At 38.5% G+C, this 20,056-nt stretch overlaps 1 protein-coding gene and 1 non-coding gene across 2 annotated transcripts; both read right to left on the bottom strand.

Annotated features, from left to right (window-relative positions):
• Positions 1-3,309: 3,309 nt before the first annotated feature.
• LOC143850049 (RNA-directed DNA methylation 4-like) lies at positions 3,310-19,629 on the bottom strand. The gene is made up of 12 exons (XM_077359372.1): positions 19,625-19,629; positions 19,283-19,361; positions 19,087-19,210; positions 18,894-18,974; positions 14,081-14,169; positions 13,392-13,463; positions 12,971-13,012; positions 5,867-6,024; positions 5,643-5,761; positions 3,866-3,944; positions 3,691-3,761; positions 3,310-3,610 (listed from the first exon to the last, which is right to left on the bottom strand). Exons 1-12 carry the CDS (start codon positions 19,627-19,629, stop codon positions 3,483-3,485), a joined length of 1,047 nt encoding a protein of 348 aa, XP_077215487.1. The 3' UTR covers positions 3,310-3,482.
• LOC143852124 (small nucleolar RNA snoR114) lies at positions 19,367-19,451 on the bottom strand. The gene has a single exon (XR_013236700.1). It is a non-coding gene; the product is annotated as a small nucleolar RNA snoR114 (small nucleolar RNA).
• Positions 19,630-20,056: the final 427 nt, after the last annotated feature.

Here is a 20,056-nt window from a genome sequence, read left to right as displayed (position 1 = left end):
TTGTACACTAAGCGAAGTGCGTCATACGCCTTCTTTCCTTTTAAGCTGCTTGCACAGGAAAATCTGGAAATGGAGGAGGATAATATGAGTTTATTTTTGGAAATTATGCTGTGGCATACTTTATTTGAGGATCCTAATCATTCATTTGTTTTATATGGGGGCCCAACATATGAACGGTTTGGATCTTCGAACAAGATGGGCCCTAGGATAACTTTTCTTTGGGATAAACTGTTTATGTTGGGGCCCAACAAATGACTCGTCCGGTTTGGACCTTCAAATATAGTAGGCCCTGTGCGTACACCTAATTCTAGACATCCTATAAAAACTAGATATGCCACTTGTTTGGACTTTATTTATCTCTAATCTTAGAAAGAGACAATTTAAAAGCTAAATAAGATAGAATGAGATAAAATCCAAATAGAAGACGTCAAGCAATAAAAATCTTGGTGGGTTCTAACCACCATCCTCTTGAGAAATATTGTGGTCGATCACCATTTCACAAGTGCTCAACCAGTTGAGCTAGAAGTCGGTTTCTTGGCCGCATCTTACTAATATAAAATCCAAAATAATTGCAAGTAAAAGAACAAAATATATCACAATGGAAGCCATATCTCCAAATAAAAAATCATGTTCATGTGGTAAATAAAAATAGGGAGCACCAGAACCATATATCTACTCTCACTTTATGGAAACATATATTTGCATAGAGGTGGCGGGGAAATGGAGCCAAATTGTGGATGAGATGACTACCAACATGGGAAATAGAAATGGAGATGGTGGAAGACACAGGGTGATGACATTTTCAGCTTTGGATTTCTCAATCAAACAGATCTAAGCCATATAAGAAGCTAACATTTTAAAGATTGAAATGATGCAAAGCTAAACGCCAATTCTCCTCCACTATCTCCCACACTCTTTGATTATACTCTCGCTTGCTCTCACTGAACATGTTCCAACATGTGAGCAGTTTCAGAATTCTTTGGGGAGTTTGGGTTCAGATCGCAGATAAGGGATTGAAGAAAAAAAAAAACAGATGATACACCAAATTAGATATAACTATAAAATAAAATGGGAAAACTAAGTCTTAAAGCCTGCAAATAAATAGCTTTGAACTTGCTATGAGAAATGATCACACAAAAGTTGCTTTTCTGCACAAATTATAGCGAATGCAAGAGATCTTAGGTAACAGAAGAACATAGAGAGAAAGCATGACAAAAGATCTATGCATTCACACCTATTGAAAAAGAAAGATCACAAAGCGATCACAAAGCCTCTTTCTTTGCAGGGTTTTGATAAACAAAAGGATGTGACAGAAAAACACAATCTCCATTACAGTATGCTCTTCCTACAGATGCTGAACTTCCAAAATATGATTTGTTGAATTGTATTTGAACAGGCCACCAACTAAGAACTTCAACCCAGAAAATGCATTATTAATGCATTATTTAAGGCCTTTTAAATACATATAGTCTTATATAAACCAAATCTTACTCACCTGGGCATGTAAAGTTGAGGAGAAAACAATCAACAACTTTAGAAATCCATGCCAAATACATGCCCAAAAAGGTGAGAATAAAAACTGTTTTTTCTCAACTGAAACTGTTTTACAGAGATTGGTGGGATGCTTTTCCTCCTGATTCCAGGTTTCCATTTTTGCATTCGTCTCCAATCTTTGGATGGCAGCTTCATTTTCCGTTCCTACTGCGAACTTCAGCAATGGAGAGTGTCGACAGCAGTGGCTTCAACACATCTTTCTGGTCCAATGCTTTGAGTATCTTTTTGCTGTTTGTTTTTACTCTTTTTGACCGAGGGACTTTGGGTTTTTAGCTGACTAGCTGTTTTTTGTCCGGCGTTTTTATGGCATCTTGATTCTCTTGTTCTGCTAACAGCTCATGCAGCATCCTTCATTGGGGTGAAGTTTGGTTCGGGTGGCTTTGTAGTGTCCATGTTGAAAAGATATGGGTGGAACCTGTGTAGAAGAGAGTAGAAAGGAAAACGAAAACACCAGTGGAGAAAAAAAACTGGTGGTTCTGGGGTATAGGTTTCTGATCTCTAACAAGGGTATCGGATTCATTTAATAACATCCAATGCAGATGACTTGGAGTAAGTGCCGGATTGGATTCAAACCGATGGAACCTACAGTGCTAAGAAGAGGATGTGCAAATGAGTATCTGGATCATTTAATGGCAAGCTATGCATGGAATGGGTCAGATGCTGGTTTGCTTGCAAAGCTACGAGGCCTACAAAATGCGAGGAAGGAAATCTTTTAGGGAAGGTGGTACATACCTCTGGTTGCATCATTTACGGCAAAGGGGGGCAAGGTGAGCTTCCGCATTCACCCTTTCTCCGAGAGCTTCCCTGCTGAGCAAGCTGTAAAAACATAAAATTTTTATATGGAAACTCTCTTTTTCTTTCTCTGCTTCTCTTTTGCTCCCTTTCTCAGACTCATAGAAGTTGAAGAGTGGAACTGTGGAAGATGTGTATTTAATGGGCAGTCTCCAATCCCGTCTTCTCTTGAACGCCATTTCTCACTGTGCCTTCGTTCAAACTATAGCCAAAATATTAGTACTTTCTTGGAGCTATATAGCCATGTAGGCATCCAAAATTCTCGTCTTGTGTCCTTTCATATAAATTTTTGGACCTATGAGAGATTTTTCTCTTCCCACACAAAACAAGGCCTTCATCTCTCCACTTTCTACTTAATTAACTTTGTTTTCATCGACGCATTTGCATGTGAATGTACTTCCCCAATGTACACATTTTCAAGTAAGTCAAATGAAAACCATAAGGGATTTGCTAGGGACCATCACATAAAGCATTTCGCAGGACGGATGTTGCATGAGAGAGCAGACACATGCTCACTTGTCAACAGATTGTCTTATTCATTTAATTCATCTGATGTGGCAGCACTCTCATGCAACAGCTGCCCTGGAAAATGCTTTCTGTGATGGACAGTAGCAAACAACAACCCCTCCGCCCCTCCCCCCACGCACTATATCAAACCGATAGTAATCCGTACAAGCAAAATCTTCTAATTGACAATTGGGAAAAGAAAGAATTTGAACATAATATTATTAGGCTAACGGGGCACTACCATCTTTTGATAATTGCACTAGATCATCTTATCCTTTGCCATTTAACCAGCTGTCAAAGGTTAACACAAATTCCAAAAAATCTTTTAGAAGCAAATTAAGAATGAAAGGACAAGGTGATTTAGTGCAATTATCAAAACTTGGAAGTGCCAATATCAGTTGCCTGAATTTATTTTATCGAGAAAAATGTAATTTTCATACAAAGACAGGAAAAATATTCACAGAGAAGAGTCTAAAACTTAAATGATCATATGTTAATCTGCCATCCCTTCAGCATGCTTGCTAAGATAAAATGCAACAACAAAATGGGAACTAAAACTGAGCCAAATCAGCACTTTCTCAACTTTCTCAAACCATGTTTAACGTGGTGGAAATTCCATTGTGAAGGCATCAACGGGGTTTCCAGTAATCTTCATCAACAAACTCTTCATATGATTGATCATAGGAGCTTCTACTCCCATGTTCCTCATCATCAGATGATTCTTCATCAGGATAATCATTCAGTGGGTTATCTTCAGCTGCATCCCAAACAGGACCAAGATTAGAAAAAAGATATTGTGAATTTATCTTGAAACAAAATTAATGAAAGAAGGGATACCGTTTGAATCATCAGTTTCATACTCAGATTGACTTGGGCCATCATAATAATCATCATCATCTACTTGAACCCTGACAAAATTTGTATATCATTATCATCTCAAGTTGAAATCCATTTCAAGGTTCAATAAGACAAAAAGAGAAAGAAAACTGGAGGCATAATCTGAAATACTTACAGTGGATACATGGTTGAATGATCTTCCTCTGCATTAGTCAAATCATCCCCCATAGTATACAAGTCATAAACATAGCCATCTGTCCAACGCTCAGAGACAAACCATTAAGCACGGTTTCAGATACACAGAACAAAAAAGAACTTCAAAAATATCTCTCAAAGCATATCATACAGAAAACTGACATGGGTTTCAAAAAGACACCAAAAATGCTAGAACAAAATTACATCAAGTTCCTATTCTATATGCAAACTGAACAGAGGCATTGTATATACTACCTGACGAAGATCATCTACGAGAAACGAAACGTATGATGCCAATGAAATGAGCCTTGACAGTATATATTAATTTAGCTTTCATAATGTGATTCTGAAGTCATCCTCCTTAATAGAAAAAATATTCCTATTATGTCAATGCCAATTGAATCAATGTTATTAACCGTAAATCCAAACTTCATTGTCGAGTTCTCGGAACGTGCATCTAAAACTACGTATTTTCTAATATCATTTCCGACTGGATCGTTGTTCAAACACCCCCCCCCCCCCCCCCCCCCCCCCCCCCTTCTTTTCCTCTCAAATTCTTGGATGGCCTAGGCCTACGCTTAAATTTGATGGGGGTAGTAAAGTGAAAGTTGTCAATATTATAAAAAAGATGGAATATTGGTTGTAGGGGCTAATGGTGATTTCAATTGCCTTTTGTAGGTCCTTGCAGCGAGGCGAGGTGAGGCTATAGAAGTAGAGCTCATGGTTGTCTGGACTAGATTAAACTATGAAGAAATGCAATGTTCAAAGCTATGGATAGAAAGACACACTAACTGTAATTCAGTAGCTTAATAAGCTGACCCCCAGCCATAGAAATCGAGAAGAATTTTTTTGGAAAACTGTGATATTATTTAGAATGATTGAGTGCTTATTTTTATATGTGCACGCATTTAAAAAAATAATACAGTCGGGCCCACATTATTCGATGATCCAAAACATTCATTTGTTGGGCCCCAACATAAATGAGCGTGCTCGAAAATCATTTCCATAGGATGATCCTAACCTGCCGATCTGTAAAGGCTTCTATAATGAGCTGTCCCTCTAGATATTGGACGGTTAGGATCATCCTATGAAAATGATTTTCGATCATGTTCTATTTATGTTGGGGCCCAACAAATTAATGTTTGGATCATCGAATAATGTGGGTCCAACTGTATCTTTTCAAATATACATGCATGGATGCACGGACACCAAATGGAAACTTCACTTGCAATGGGAAGGGAATAATTTAAGTGATAAGTTTAAAATTTTGGGCGGACTTTAACTAACTTGAAGATTTGGAATGACATGCCTTCTTTGTAAATGATTATTGGTTATCGGGTTGTATCTCTACTCCCCTTTTAGTATTGGCTTATGCCTTTCATATATTTTGTTTTCATATATTCCATGAATTCATTTCTCTTCTCTCCTCTCTCTATCTTGTTTTCTCTCTCTTAATATTCCAAGGAAAACTTCAAAACAAAATAAAGTACAACAAAAATCATTAGGTTTCTATCAATTGAGGAGAATTGAACCTAGAAATCTGTCTGTGCTAAAGCATGCAAAATTTGCCTCAATTAAGACCAAAAAATTTCATAAGGCTAATTTATACAGTGAGCACTATAATGGCTTAAGCCTTGAGACAGTTAAATTGTGCCAAATTCTAGATTTTGATCAATGATTGTGAAAAAAGAGACAAGATAAACATAAAATAAGGATACAAACAAATGCATCAATAAAGAAAATGATAGCATGGGGACCTTCTTTGGATGAGCAAGTACTCATATCAGATTCAATCTCGGCAGCAGCAGTTGGAAGGAAATCTCTTATTAAAGGAAGATAGTTACACAAAATCGCATTATCCTCCAACGACGCACTTCTGTATCACAATCAGAAAAATCAAACCACTTAAAACAAAAGCAAGGATGCAACCAAAAATAAAATTAAATAACTGATTGAAGAAAGATAAAGCTGCAGAACCTACTCCAGCTCTTGCACCTTGCTGGATGCTTCTTCCTCGACATCAACACGGACAACATCATAAAGATGACAAAATTCATTTACTGAATCATCATGACATGTCTCTGTGTTTCCCCTGCGGCTCTTCCATATTTGCTCAAAACGAGCACTTTTCACCAGATCCTGATAATAGTTAAAAAAAAAAAAAACCAATGAAGCCTCATACTGAAAATCTAACTGTCACTAATCATTTCTTCATATCCACCGATGAAAGTGGAACTATCAGAATATCATGTCATATAATCCAACCTTCCCCAGCATAAGCCCTTGTCTCCATTGAGATTGTGGAGGATATTTTTTTCATCTCCCCCCTTTTATTCTTGATTATTCAACTAAATATGTAGTACTACACTAAAATACAATTAGAGGCATATGATTAATAAAATGAAATATAGAAAGAAGTAAATGCTTCTTTTGAATTTCGACAAAACCTCCATCCATCATTTCAATAAGGTGTCACAGTAGAGACCCTGAAACCCTAGTTTCTTTCATCTTATATCACAATCTTCTCTCCACTGAAAAGGCTTGAAGTGATCAAGGGAGACCAGAGTGAGACAGTTGATTGAAGAGGGGAGGAAACATTCATGATCTGTATGTAAATGAGTCAAATTACTTATCCCTCAGTCTATTAGTGAGCTATCTCTCCAGATACTGTGAAATACATGTCTTTCACATCCAACTATAAAAATGAGAAACCTTTTTCTTTTAAAATGGCAGTTCCAAAGAAACGTAGAAACCCCATGAAAATGGTATCATTTGAAAGATCTTAGCTTGTAGGCATTTGTAGTATTTTTAATCAATATTAGAACAGTGTTAAGGTGATTTTTTGGATTTCAAGGGATTTCTAGTGGTCGTCTTTTAAGATGGAATCTAGTCACAATAACTTCATCCTGCTTCATTTTGTGGAGTACATATAGAGTTATGCTGTTGTTTTGTATTTTCACTGTTACGTATGATTCTTTTTTTGGGCTATTACTAAAGTTTGATGGTTCTGAACAACGATTGATTGATATTTACCGGCTTGGGCCCTCAGTGGATGAATGATGTCTTTCATCTTCTATTAAAATTTTAGTCAAGATGAAACCAAAGAATGGCATTCCTTGGAGGGTTTTAGACTGTATTCCCTTGATTTGAGCCATGTTACATCTAGAATGGGTTTCACGGTATTCTTTCCCTTGACTTTGGTTTGTTACATACCCATTTACAGTGAGTCACTTGACTTTGGTTTGTTACATACCCATTTACAGTGAGTCACTGACTGATGGTGATGCAGATATTAAGATTTATTTTTGTATTACTTAGTTTCTAGTATTTTATTTCCATGTTATTAGTTTCTAGGATTTTATTTTTCATGTTATTTAGAATTATGAAGTTTAGTCTTTTAGGAAATTCTTATTTTAGAAGGTTTCTATTTCTTAGGTTGCTTATTTGCCTATATATAGGCCTCTTTAGAGCTTTATTGTTAACTTTGATTGATATTGAATTCTTCTCCCTCTAATTCTAGTTTTCTTCTTCCCTCTTCTGATTTCTTCTCCTCTCTCTAAATTCGTCAATTCTTCTTCTACTTCTCCCTCTTCTTCTACTTCTCCCTAAATTCGTCTCTTCTTCCCTTATTCTTCTAATTCTATCCAAGAATTTTGTGCAATTTTTTCAACTCTTTCAATAAACCTTAGCCAAACCACCACCCTCCTAAACCCAACCGGCCACCCATCCCTGACTATTTTGCCTAATCCATCACCATACCCCAGCCACCAGCATAACAGCCACTTCACCATCTTTGTTCCACCCAGATTTTGCACCGGTTTGCAGTACCCTTTCCCCAAGGATTTGTTGCAAATACAACCCAGATTTCTGGGTTCCTGCTGCCCTAAACTAGTAGATCACAACTCCACACCATCATCAGTGAGCCGCCTGTAGATCACCACCATTACCAGCCCCAGGTGTGAATCTTTCCTCTCTCTTTTTTTCCGACCATAAAAACCAGTCCTCTAGATACACTAAAATTAGAAATCAGTCTGTAGAAGTCACTAAACTGCCCAGAAATTTGCCCTACCAAGCACCTTCCTGCAACCAATTAGAAAACAGTCCCTGGAAATTCTTTCCCCTTAAAACTGTCATCAGCCCAATTTGCCATTAAACCGAACTCCCAAACCCCGGCTAAAACAAAACCCAAATACCCTCTTTCCTTATCTTTCCATCATAAACCCTAACCCTTCCTCTTTAGCAGCCAAACACCAATCCAACTTTCACCGTGTTCATCTTCATCTAGTAACCCTAAAATCAGACCTCTAAAAAAAAAAAAAAAAGTTTGCTTCGCCGCCCCGCCCCTTCTTTGCCGGAGCCCGGAGCTTCTTCTTCCTGCCGGCCAGGCCTGCAACTATCACGGAACAGAAAGAAGGTGGAATGGGATTTGTGAAAAATGGAAGGCTGCCTCTTGCAAGCATATGAGAAGATTTTGGAAGGATATATTGGCTTGAGTATTTTTAGGAAAGATCTTTTTCAATATGACAGTGACATGTGTGAAAGTGGGTAAGCTCTTTAAGAAAGTTAGGCAAGTAGGCACCGTCTCAATTTGACTTGCACATGATATAGTAACTTGCCCATTAAGTCACTGTTGGTGTGGTATAATAAGTTACTTTTTGAAACAAAGGGAGATAGTTACCACCCCCCCTTTCCCTCCTTGGCACCCCCTTTCTCCTTTTCTTAATTGATTTACAAAACTGAAAAGTCACGTGAATGAGCTAACGTTAGCAAAGAAAGAAAGGAAAAGAGCTTATTATCACATCCCCCATTCTTCCCATAGGCACCCCCTCTTGCTTGCTTTAATTGTCATGTGACTTTTCAGTCACGTGAGTCACTCACGGAGCACAAAATCAAAACAATACAATCTTTATGCCCCATCTTTAGTTACCTTGGACACTCCTCTTTTTTCTCTCTCTAGTGTCTCTCCCCACAGCCCCTTACATTAACAAGTACCTATTTACCAACCTCCTTTCCTCCTTGCACACCCCTTCATATTAGTATTATTAGATTTAACCCCCCTGTTTTACCTCAGACACCCCCTCTTCTATAAATAAAAAAAGAAACAGAAAAAAAAATAGAATTTTCTTTTCTCTCTCCCTTCTCTATGCTTTCTCTCTCTACCCCATCGCATTTTATCTCTCCTCACCCGAGCTATTTCCACTCAAAATTGGCCATCGACCTCAACACGAAAGTTGTTCGTGACAACTTTTAGAGCGCATTCAGCCTATTTTCAGCAGCGGACCATCGTCTTCCGCACAGTTTCAGGACCCATCTCAGCCGTTGATTACACCCTTCTTCCGATCATCAGCTTTCACTCATCCGATTTGGGATCCGAGATAGGCGTTGTGTTCCTTTTGACATGACAAACAAATCAGACGGCTGACTTCGGTTTTCGACGTCGATCCCAATGGCTCCGCCCTATGTTCCATATTTTGAAGGGTACGACGATAGTTATTTGAAAGGCCAGACTCACTATAGCTATTATGAGGATGTATGTCTACAGTGGATCTACGCTTTGGATGCATATTATGTGTACTACGATTATGATGAACGCACACCCATCTACCAACTCAGAAAAACTGTAAGAGGACAAGCTCAGTCATATTGGAGATACTTGGAGGCGAAGGGCCGTCACTTAGGCGAACCTCCATTCTGTCGATGGGAGGAGGTTCGTGAGGAGTTTCTCTACGCTTATGCGAAAGTAGCTCTTTATCAGTACGAGCAGATGGTAGTACGCAAAGAGGCAACTCGTCGTAAACAGGAAGTCGCAGCCCTCCGTGAGAGAAAAGCTGCAGCCCATCGTGCACAAAAAGCCGAAATTGTAGCAACCACCAGATATCAAGAGCGTCGCATGCACGAGTCATATTTGCAGAGCCGCTTCACTACTTCATCCATCCCACCAACGTTGCTGTTATTCTTCCAGAGCACGATGCTAGTATTGATGAGATCATCGACGTTGAGCCTTTGATTCCATCAGATTCAGATTCAGGCTCTGAGATGGACGATCCAGAGTTAGAGACTCAGTTGATTGCCGATATCGACATCGTTGCACATGATGCTTATGAGATTTCTACCACATCGATTGTCGAGCATCTAGAGAGAGATTTTGCCACTTCTACAGTCGAGACATATATTTTGGCAGAGCCGCATGAGGTTGATCCATTGGCAGAGTCGACCGAGCACCACCATGAGTCAAAGGCGAGTGCCTTGCTTGACGAGCCATTACTTGAGACAGATGATCGAGAATATATTACGGATGATTGCACTATTCTTGAGCCAGTTGAGCAGATTGTCGGGATTTGTGCTGACACAGAGGTACTTGTTATGCAGATTGATCAGGATGATTACCCGTTTGATATCACTATACCGGATACGATTCTAGCAGATGATTTTGTTGTTGATTCCATTGCGCCCGATGTGATACCAGTAGATGATGACCTTGTTGAGGCTAGTTATGGATTGGTACTGCCCATTGCTGTTATGCCGATCCCACTGATCCAGGAGGAGTACGTTGCGATCTTCCCAGCTAGTTTACTTCTCCAGCGCAGATTCTGTTCGCATGAGTCTACATGGGCCCTTTCTTTCCTCTTCTTCCGCCGACCTTGCAGATGCTTCTCTCGATTGTCTCGAGCGTTATACATGATGATTGCTCCCGCCAGCTTACGTGTTCTATTACTTCAGCGGATTGTATACATATTTGACCCAGGTGGACTAGAACTCAAGGGCGAGTTCTTTTTCAAGCAGGGGAGAATGATGCAGATATTATGATTTATTTTTGTATTATTTAGTTTCTAGTATTTTATTTCCATGTTATTAGTTTCTAGGATTTTATTTTCCATGTTATTTAGAATTAGGAAGTTTAGTCTTTTAGGGAATTCTTATTTTAGAAGGTTTCTATTTCTTAGGTTACTTATTTGCCTATATATAGGCCTCTTTAGAGCTTTATTGTTAACTTTGATTGATATTGAATAAAGATTCTTCTCCCTCTAATTCTGGTTTTCTTCTTCCCTCTTCTGATTTCTTCTCCTCTCCCTAAATTCGTCAATTCTTCTCTTCTTCTTCTACTTCTCCCTAAATTCGTCTCTTCTTCCCCTATTCTTCTAATTCTATCCTCTTTCGTCTATTTCTCTCTTCTTTTCTTCACGGTGCTGCATCAGATGGTCTTCTCATTCGACTGTGCATAACCAAAAAGGTAGAAACCTGATTGATTGTAAAAATCTTCATATTTGGGTCCTATGACAGTAAGTTGTCAGACCTGCCTATTTCTTGGCATAATTAGAGTCCTTCTTGACAGTATGGTCAGACCAACCTATTTCTTGGCATAACTGTAATAGTGAAACCCTTCTCCCGTGGACGTAGGCACCCTGTCGAACCACATAAATCTTGTCTCTTTGCATTGTGTGATGGTGTTTCTCACTTCTTTTTTATGTTTGCTGCAAAACGTGTTAGATCCTATTTGAGAAGGTATTTCTTGGTTTCTACAATCCATGGTGGGTGTGCAGTTGGAGAATGGAGAGATAGATACACTTGATTCTTGAGTTGCACGGAAGCAATGATTCCTACATATTATCTGGGTAATCGCTGTATGAGTTGCATGCATAAAGGTCTTTGGGACCTGGTGACCGACAGGGTTGAGAAGCTCTCCCCTTGGAAGAAAAGCTTTCTTCCCTTGGGGTAGAATTAAGTTAATTAAAGCAGTACTTGCCAACTTGACTTCGTATTTCGTCTTTATTCAGATTTTGATTAGAGTTATTGACAAGCTCAAGTTGCTCTATAAGAACCTCTTTTGGACTGACAAAAGAGAGTTGTTAATTAAAGTAGTGCATGCAAATCAACTACAAATCTTATGTCTTTATTCAGATTCTGATTAGAGTTACTGACAAGATCGAGCGGCTTTAGAAGAACTTCCTTTGGAATGACACCAAAGAGAGTAGGAAGTCCCTAGAAGAACTTCTTTTGGAATGACAGAGAAGAGAGTAGGAAGTTCATTTCGTTAACTGGGAGATCGTTTGCAGGCCAGGGGCCTTGGTATTCCAAGTCTCGTAGAGAGGAATAGACGCATTCTTGGAAAGTTGATTTGGCAGTCTTGGGGGAGATGGATCGGCCATGCATGATGGTGATTTCCAGGAAGTATGGGTCTAGTATTGGGTGGTGGTCAAAGGAGCACTCTTTTTGCTTATGAAGGATTACCGCTTGGAGAGATATCAAGAGATCCATGGACTCATTTGATCTTGGTATGAGGTTTGGAGTGTGCTATAGCGAGCAGGTCTATTTTTGCCACGATTTATGGTGTGGCACCTAACACATGAAGGTGAATTTCCACGAGTTCTTCAGAGTCATATTAGATCGGGGCTGAGTGTTGGTGAGTCCTTCGTCCGTTAGGATGGCAAGGTAGTGTGAACGGTGCTATTTTTTCTTAACTTCTTCAACTTGGAGCTAAATATGGTGCCATCCTTTGTATTGAGGTTGGATTGAGTGTTCATAATGAGTGGGGAGGATAAATCTGTGTTGATGTGGAGCACCAATGGGTCATTTTCTCTCACATCCTTCTTTAGGCAGCTCAGCGTGCATGTCATCCCTTCTCCTACTGTAAGGGTGTAGAAGTCCCAACCCTTTTCTTTTTTAATGTGGCCCTCGACCATCTTGGTCGAGGTGTATCTTTTGCTCTTCTTTCTAATATTGATTCACCAGTCAAAAAAATGTGTGTGATGAACCTTAAAAGTCCAGTTGTGAACATGGATCGCCATACTCATAATGACCACATATCTACACCAAAATATGGATAATGACCAATATATGCATTACAAAAAAGCAAAGAGATCCAGCAAATGTGTAGCCGCAAATGAGAGGTGATACATTAATGACCACCTATCTAAACCAAAATATGGATAATGACTAATATATGCAGTACAATAAGGAGAATAGATTCTGCAAATGTGTAGTCGTAAATGAGAGGTGATACATTTCACAATTGTAAGTACAGCTACAATAACTAAAACTTAAATCTTAACAACTATTTACAAGGGAAAAAAGAACATGTATGTACCTCATGTTTTAGTCTAGCCACTGACCATAGATGATCTTGTTTCTGCATGCCAAGATGGAAGTTTGCAAAGCATTAGTTCCAAATAACCGTCCAATAATTTTAATCATGAACGGCGGTGATCGAATGGAAAGACAATTTAGCAGCATGGTGAAAATTGAAATTTAAAATAAAAAGAACAAAAAAAATTAATGTGAAGCATCCAACAATATTTGAGTTGCATTCACTGAAAGCATTTCCCTGAGTGGTCCCCAATTTAAAAACATCATAAAGTCTAAACTGATGTGCCCTAATCCATCTGGATAACAACAAAAACTTGACACAATTTCGGTCACGCGACTCTTCTTAAACTCCAAGGAGTACTATAGGTGGTTGTTCTCAGATAGATAGTAAATAAATGATCCCAAAAAGATGTTGCTCTTACATTCTGTTGTTTGAACATTCGTCTTCGCTCCTCAATCTTCCTTCTGAATTCATTTTCATCAGTAGAATTTGGCTGCTTCAGAAAGAAGACAATTATTAGAATGTACACATAGGGTTTCTGAATGTTTGCTCAAATGAATAAAACACTTTAGAAAGATGTAATGTGCATATATATATAGGAACATGAGGAGTCTACGAAGTGCATATATATAGGCACATGAGAACCATAACATGATCAAATATTTAAGTACTTTAGCTCGTCAATGATGAATACCCAGAGCCAAAGAAACAAAAATTTTCAGGGATGCTAAATTTGTCAAATCAGATACCGATTCTCTTTTATATATTTTGGGTTTTCCAAAAAACCTAAAAGGCAGTTTCCATTTTTGCCTTCTTACCTTTCCACCCGTGGGTGGGAAATAAGGCAACTTTCCCAATAATCTCATTGTTCAAATATCCAACCATACATCACAGATATTGAGACAGATCCATGCATCAACACCTTAACCTCTCAACTGATAAAGTGTATAGCACACCATTCATTCATTTTTAAGACTTCTCCAGGATATCGTATGATGTGATACGATCTAGTTCCATAAAAATTATAATCAATAAGTTCAACATAATTGGAATGAGAATCTTTTGGAAAATAACTCAATACAAAGAGTAAAAATAGACTGACATACTGACCATAAATGATTGTAGAATCTCTTTTATGTTCTCAGAACTGCTTGCTGTCTCCACATGCTGTACTAACAGCTTTTTGGACTTCAACTCCTCTAAGAAAACATGCACGAAATAGATGAGTAGAGAAGAGTTTGAAAGACAAATCAAAGAACATATGCATAAAAGACACAGGGAAAAGCATCCACTTAGGCAAACCTGCTATCTATATAGAAAACATATAATACACTCTATTTGTGTTACTTTCTCCAAAAAAACACTATATTTGGAATGTTTCTTTCTTGAAAGATAACATAAAGTTATTTAAACAGGCATGATCACAAAGAACAGAAGCTCAAAACCAACGAGCAAACAGAAAAGAACGAAACGGAAAAAACAAAGAGCAGTGTCCAACAACGCAACAAAAAGTGGTCAGATAGATCCCACGGTTATGGGCTCCCCAATCAGACAACCCACCATGTCATTTGCACTCCACGGTGATAAGCATAGAGAGAGAGAGAAAGAGAGATACTCAAGTCCAATATTTAATAAATGATTAGCAACTCTCCGTGATCCAAGACACCAAGTCTCTTTTAGGACACCAAGGAATGAAGTTAGTTGAGTCACCTTTAATTCGGAGATAACCAATAGAATCCTCAAACACCCAAAGCCCCTCACATCTAATAAATCAACACATTTCAAGCTTCCTTTAAAGCCACCATCAAAGTTTTACTTCACCGAGGTGGTAGGAAGCGATGACCCTCTACCAACACACCTATCCTTTACAAGGAAACTCCAACCACCTCATTTTTCTGCATGACATCCCCCATTGAGAAACCCCAGAATTCTTATTTTGTAAGAGCCTAGATGATTATGGGGGCCACCATATTTTTTTTGAATGGCAATGGGGACCACCATATTAGCTGGAGATTCCTTACCTTTTCTACTATTCTTTCATTCCACAAGCCCCACATAATTGTGAAAGGTGTGATCGAAACCCCGGAATTCTTATTGTATAAGAGCCTAGGTGATTATGGGGAACTTCATTCTAGATGCCACCATATTTGCTGGAGTTTCCTTACCTTTTCTACTATTCTTTCATTCCATTACCCCTACATAATTGTCGAAGCTGTGATCCTCCAAGAATTCTTCCGTTTACTCCCAAAAAACACAAGCTATCAAACTCCCCATTAGGCCCCCAGGTTCTGCATTGAATTCCAGAAAAATATAATCAGGTAGTTCTTATTGATAATCATATCTAGCTTCCAAAGAAATTAGTTGTTTTAGGAGATTTATTTTTAACTGGAATCTAACTATTTTAAGCATAAGAAGTAGGGATATTAAAATTAAAACATGAAAGCACTTTCCTTGGAGACATGTTATTTTAATATTTGTTAAGATGTCAGCTCTTTAGAAGGTAGGGTTCCTTAGGTAAGAAAAGAATTGCAGGTGTAGAGTGGACTGTCAGGGGCTACCAAAACTCTTGCCTCATGCACATTCAACTTCAGTGCAACACCCAAATGTAACACCAAGTCCGCTTGGGACAAGTGGCATAGCTTGGTGGCTTGGTGCAGGCCAAGGAAAAGGACGCTTGAACTTACACAGAGAAGCACACATGAGAGACATGGAAAGAACACACGAATTCACGGTGAGAATATTTACAAGGCTCTAAGATTCTAAAGTGATCGCCAGATGTCGAGCTCTAACCTATTTACAAAACTCCTCTTTTTTGTTTTCTTTCTTCTCTCGTCTCACATATGTTAGTTGAAGAGTTTAACATTGTATCAGAGATTATAGATCAAGATCACTTAACAAGGGACTGGTTTTAAAGTTTTAAAATAGGTAAATATTTCATTCCTCGTTACACCTACGAAACCTGAGATCCGCTTGCTCTTCTATATAGTTCTCAATTATATCTTCTTTTCATAACATTATTCACTTCATTCCCAACTACTTACTTTTCCAACAATAACTTTATCCTTTTATTCTTTTATTTTTTTGAACTAGTTTATCCTTTTATTGATGATATGATTAAGGATATGTACGATGGAGAAGTAACTAGCGTCAGAACTACGGATGGCATGTCTAGTGAGTTTCCAATTACAATAGGACTGCACCAAGGATCAGCTCTAAGCCCTTATGTTTTTACTCTAGTTATGGATGAACTTACGAAGGGTATCTAGGACGAGGTGCCGTGGTGTATGTTCTTTGCAGATGACATAGGATTAATTGACAGAACCAAAGCAGGAGTTAATGTTAAGTTAGAGTTATGGAGAACTACTTTAGAATCCAAAGGTTTTAGACTGAGCAGGACTAAGACTGAGTATATGGAATGCAACTTTAGTAATGTAAGAAGGCGAGGTGACGATGTAGTAAATATGATTGGACAGGTGGTACCTAAGAGGGATATCTTTCGCTATCTTGGTTCAATTCTACATAAGGAAAGAGAGATTGGAGAGGATGTTAACCACAGAATACAAGCAGGTTGGTTGAAGTGGAAGCATGCTTCAAGAGTTCTCTAAATTCGTAAAATACCTACCAAGTTAAAGGGAAAGCTTTATAAGACAGTTGTGAGGGCAGCCATGGTGTACGGCTAAGAATGTTGGGCCACTAAGCAAGGTTTTAAATTTTGGTTTTGGAGATAATTTCGGTCCAATCCTAAACCAAAATTTTAGCCGAAATCCCGAAATTTCGGGTGAAATTCGGTAATGGGCACACGAAATGTCGTTTTTTGGGCCGAAATTACTTGAATTTAGGCTTTTTAGTAATTGTGGTTGAAATTTTGTACAAGAATAAAAAATTAATATTTTATCTTAAATTTCGCCGAAATTTGGTACGTTTCGAGAATTTCGGTTTCAGAACGTTTCGGTTTCGGTGTTGACCGAAATCTGAAATTTCGGATTTCGGTCGAAATTTTAAACCTTGCACCAAGAAGCAGCACGTGCATAAGATGAGTGTAGCGGAGATGTGAATGCTTAGATGAATGTGCGGCCACACAAGGTTAGATCGAATTAAAAATGAAGACATCCGTAAAAAGGTAGGGGTGGCACCAATTAAGGAGAAGATGAGAGAGCACCGCTTAAGATGGTTTGGGCATATTCAACATAGGCCTTTGGATGCTCGAGTGAGAAGAAGTGACTCGTGCCAAGTTGATGGAGTAAAAAGATGTAGGGGCAGACCGAAAACAACTTGGTAGAAATAATGAGGAAAGACTTGAGGGCTAGGAACATAACAGAGAACATGACCTTGGATTGGATAGAATGGAAGAAACTGATTCATGTAGACGAACCCAACTAGTGTCGGGACTATACTCAGTCAATTTGAGCATGGTAGATCCTTTCACCTTCTTCATGAAAATTTTCTAAATGATTCATTAGCCAACCCCAACTAGTTTGGGACAAAGGCTTAGTTGAGTTGAGTTTGTCCTTTTATACTTTTTCTCTATTTTCCTAACCCATCACAGACCCTAATCCCTGTCTCAACCCTGAAAAGTCCCAAGCAAATCCTATTCTCCTTCTCTTTCTTTCTCTCAAAAATCTCATACATTGTGAACATGGTGAAATTTTTCCTACCATTAGAAGCGTAAGTAATCAGTTCTCTGTGGTGGATAAATTTCAAAACAAAAATTCATGCCCTAAGCAAGGATACATCACATGCATCCATGGGCACCTTATTGCAACACATGGAATCCTTATAATAATTTCCAGTAGGAAAATTAACTAAGCAATGTGTATCAATAAGAAGTACATTACCTTTCTAGACAATTTGTATGATTGGGGATGTTTCTCCACATTCAAACTAAGCTTCCTCACCATCTCTACGTGCACCATGCTCTCCTTGGAGCCACCATAAATGATTGAGGAGAATATATTTTCTCCACAAAGAAGCCGAGTATAAAATATATTCTTTTGGTGTCAATACTTGTCTCGCTCTTTCATAGGTGAGATAATCATTCTTACGATGAAAAGCAACTCTACTTTGGGATCCACAATCTTCTTCAGGAATTTTGTCCTCTTTTTTGTTCATTTTGCTCAACAAATTCCCATCATGTAGGACAGTCGAAGGACAAATGACCAATTCCAGTCCTCCACACTTGGTAAGATTCTGTGTTATTAGTGTTCCCTGTCCACGTATTAAAATCTTCTCATACGGAGGAATAACCCCACCCACGCACCCCCCCTCCCCCTTCCCCCGAGGATTTGGTCGTTTTTACACGGTGTAATGCCTTACAACCATACGATGGAGGTACCACCCTTGATATTTGATCCACCCACCATATAATTTCTCTAGAAATCATATGGACTGAAGTCATGGTCAATCGATCACTTTTAGTGGTTCGAGAGGCACAAAATTTCTTTGTTAGTGACGGATAATTTCAAAGTACAGAATAAGTAAGTTGTAGCTTTTTTTTTTCCTTTCTAGCTAAACTTCAGCCATGAAAGGAAAAGATACAGGGAGAGAGAATTCAAGATATCAATTGGTTTTATTTGCCTACGTGAATAGTAGATACACCCAAATTGCATTTTTTTTTTGTGCAATTTTTGTAAACTTGCTTTCTAAAAGAAAAGAGGAAAGCTAAATTAAAGAAACCCATCGCAAAAACCAGCAGCAAGGGCGCCTTCAGTTTAGCATTCCTCAAAAGAAAATAGATTGCAAATTTACACCCAAAATGAAATTTGGTTGCATAGCCAAAGAGACCATTACATACTTATCATCCTTCGATGAAAAAAATACTATTCCATGCCTAAATTTCATTAATGCTGCCACAGGCAAATTCAATTGAGACCATAAACTTAAAAAGAAAAACCAAAATTTAGAAGAGAAGACAAGCGCCTTTTACCTTTTCCGGTGGAATCAAAGATGGAGAGTTTGCCAAAATCCAAGCAAGGACGCTTGATGGGCCTTTCGTTGATCTCCAACCCTATAAACCCAAAAAATCTCCGAAATCAAATGCCCGTTCTCTACGAAAATCTCTCCAGTCATTTTCAAATAAGACCCAAAAAAAAAGACAGAAATCAAAGCTTCAAACTCACAGAAAGAATCGAGGCGAGATTGGAAAGGTTTCCTTTTGACACTAACGAGCACGGGCTTTTCATTCGTAGAATTCAAAGACGAAGAGCACTCAGACAACTCCGCCGTGGTGAAAATCAGATGACACTGGAAACAAATCAGTAGTTAGGGTTTAGAGATTGCATGAAAATTTGGGAAGAGAGAAAAGATGGAAATTACCGGGAAAAAACGAATTGTTTTAGCGGGAGAGTTAAATTTAAATGAAAAGGTCAATAGAAAAAGGGAAAAAAAATTATACCTAAAGAGCTCAGAAAAACCTAATCGTCCTTACAGATCTGACGATTGTGACAGAACCCTAGTCACAAGGCATGAATTATCATCATTGCTCGATTTCAATAAACTTTGCCAACCTCTTATTTATCTGTAAGTTTTGTATTCTATTTCCGATGTGGAACTAATCTTACGTAACCCATGGTTCCACACACCGTTCTCTTTTGATATCATCATATTAGCAAAACTAGCAAAAAAAAATCGCAAGGGCCGACAAAGAATTGTACTGACCACATCATAGATTGATCTAAACCGTCCATGCAACATAAATAGGTTGTGCCCCTAAAATAATTTCCATAGGCTGATCCTAGCCTTCCTATCTATAGAGGTTTCGATAATTGTTGTTCCTCTTAAAGTGCCCAAAATTCGTCAATATTTTTACAGGTGTCCTGCATTCGTAATATCAAACTTTTCGTAATTTGACCCGCACATAGTTAATAAGGAAAAGTAGTTCCTGATTTCCAACCCGACTGGGTTCAACCCGACCCAGCCCAATTTGCAATTTCCTCAACCCGACCCAACCTGATTTCCAATTTGGATTCGGTCGGGTTGACCCGATTTGATATGGTACCAATTGTTGACCACCTCAACTCAAGCCGGGTTGTTTTGGATTTTGAGAACCAATAGTGATTCACCAATAATCAGTTTTTAACTCACAATCGG

This window comes from Tasmannia lanceolata, unplaced genomic scaffold, assembly GCF_043159265.1.
Source record: "Tasmannia lanceolata isolate RefF3 unplaced genomic scaffold, GAP_Taslan_0.1 ptg000018l, whole genome shotgun sequence".
Taxonomy (NCBI): Eukaryota; Viridiplantae; Streptophyta; class Magnoliopsida; order Canellales; family Winteraceae; genus Tasmannia; species Tasmannia lanceolata.
The sequence above is the reverse complement of the archived record's forward strand: the minus strand, read 5'-3'. Positions and strand labels throughout refer to the sequence as shown.

What these genes read in the sequence shown, in the direction of transcription:
- LOC143850049 (XM_077359372.1), bottom strand. An exon ending in GAATGTTCAAACAACAGAAT is followed by an intron (nt 13,013 to 13,391) that starts GTAAGAGCAACA and finishes CTTGGCATGCAG; the next exon opens with AAACAAGATCATCTATGGTC. An exon ending in TGAAACTGATGATTCAAACG is followed by an intron (nt 3,611 to 3,690) that starts GTATCCCTTCTT and finishes TTTGGGATGCAG; the next exon opens with CTGAAGATAACCCACTGAAT.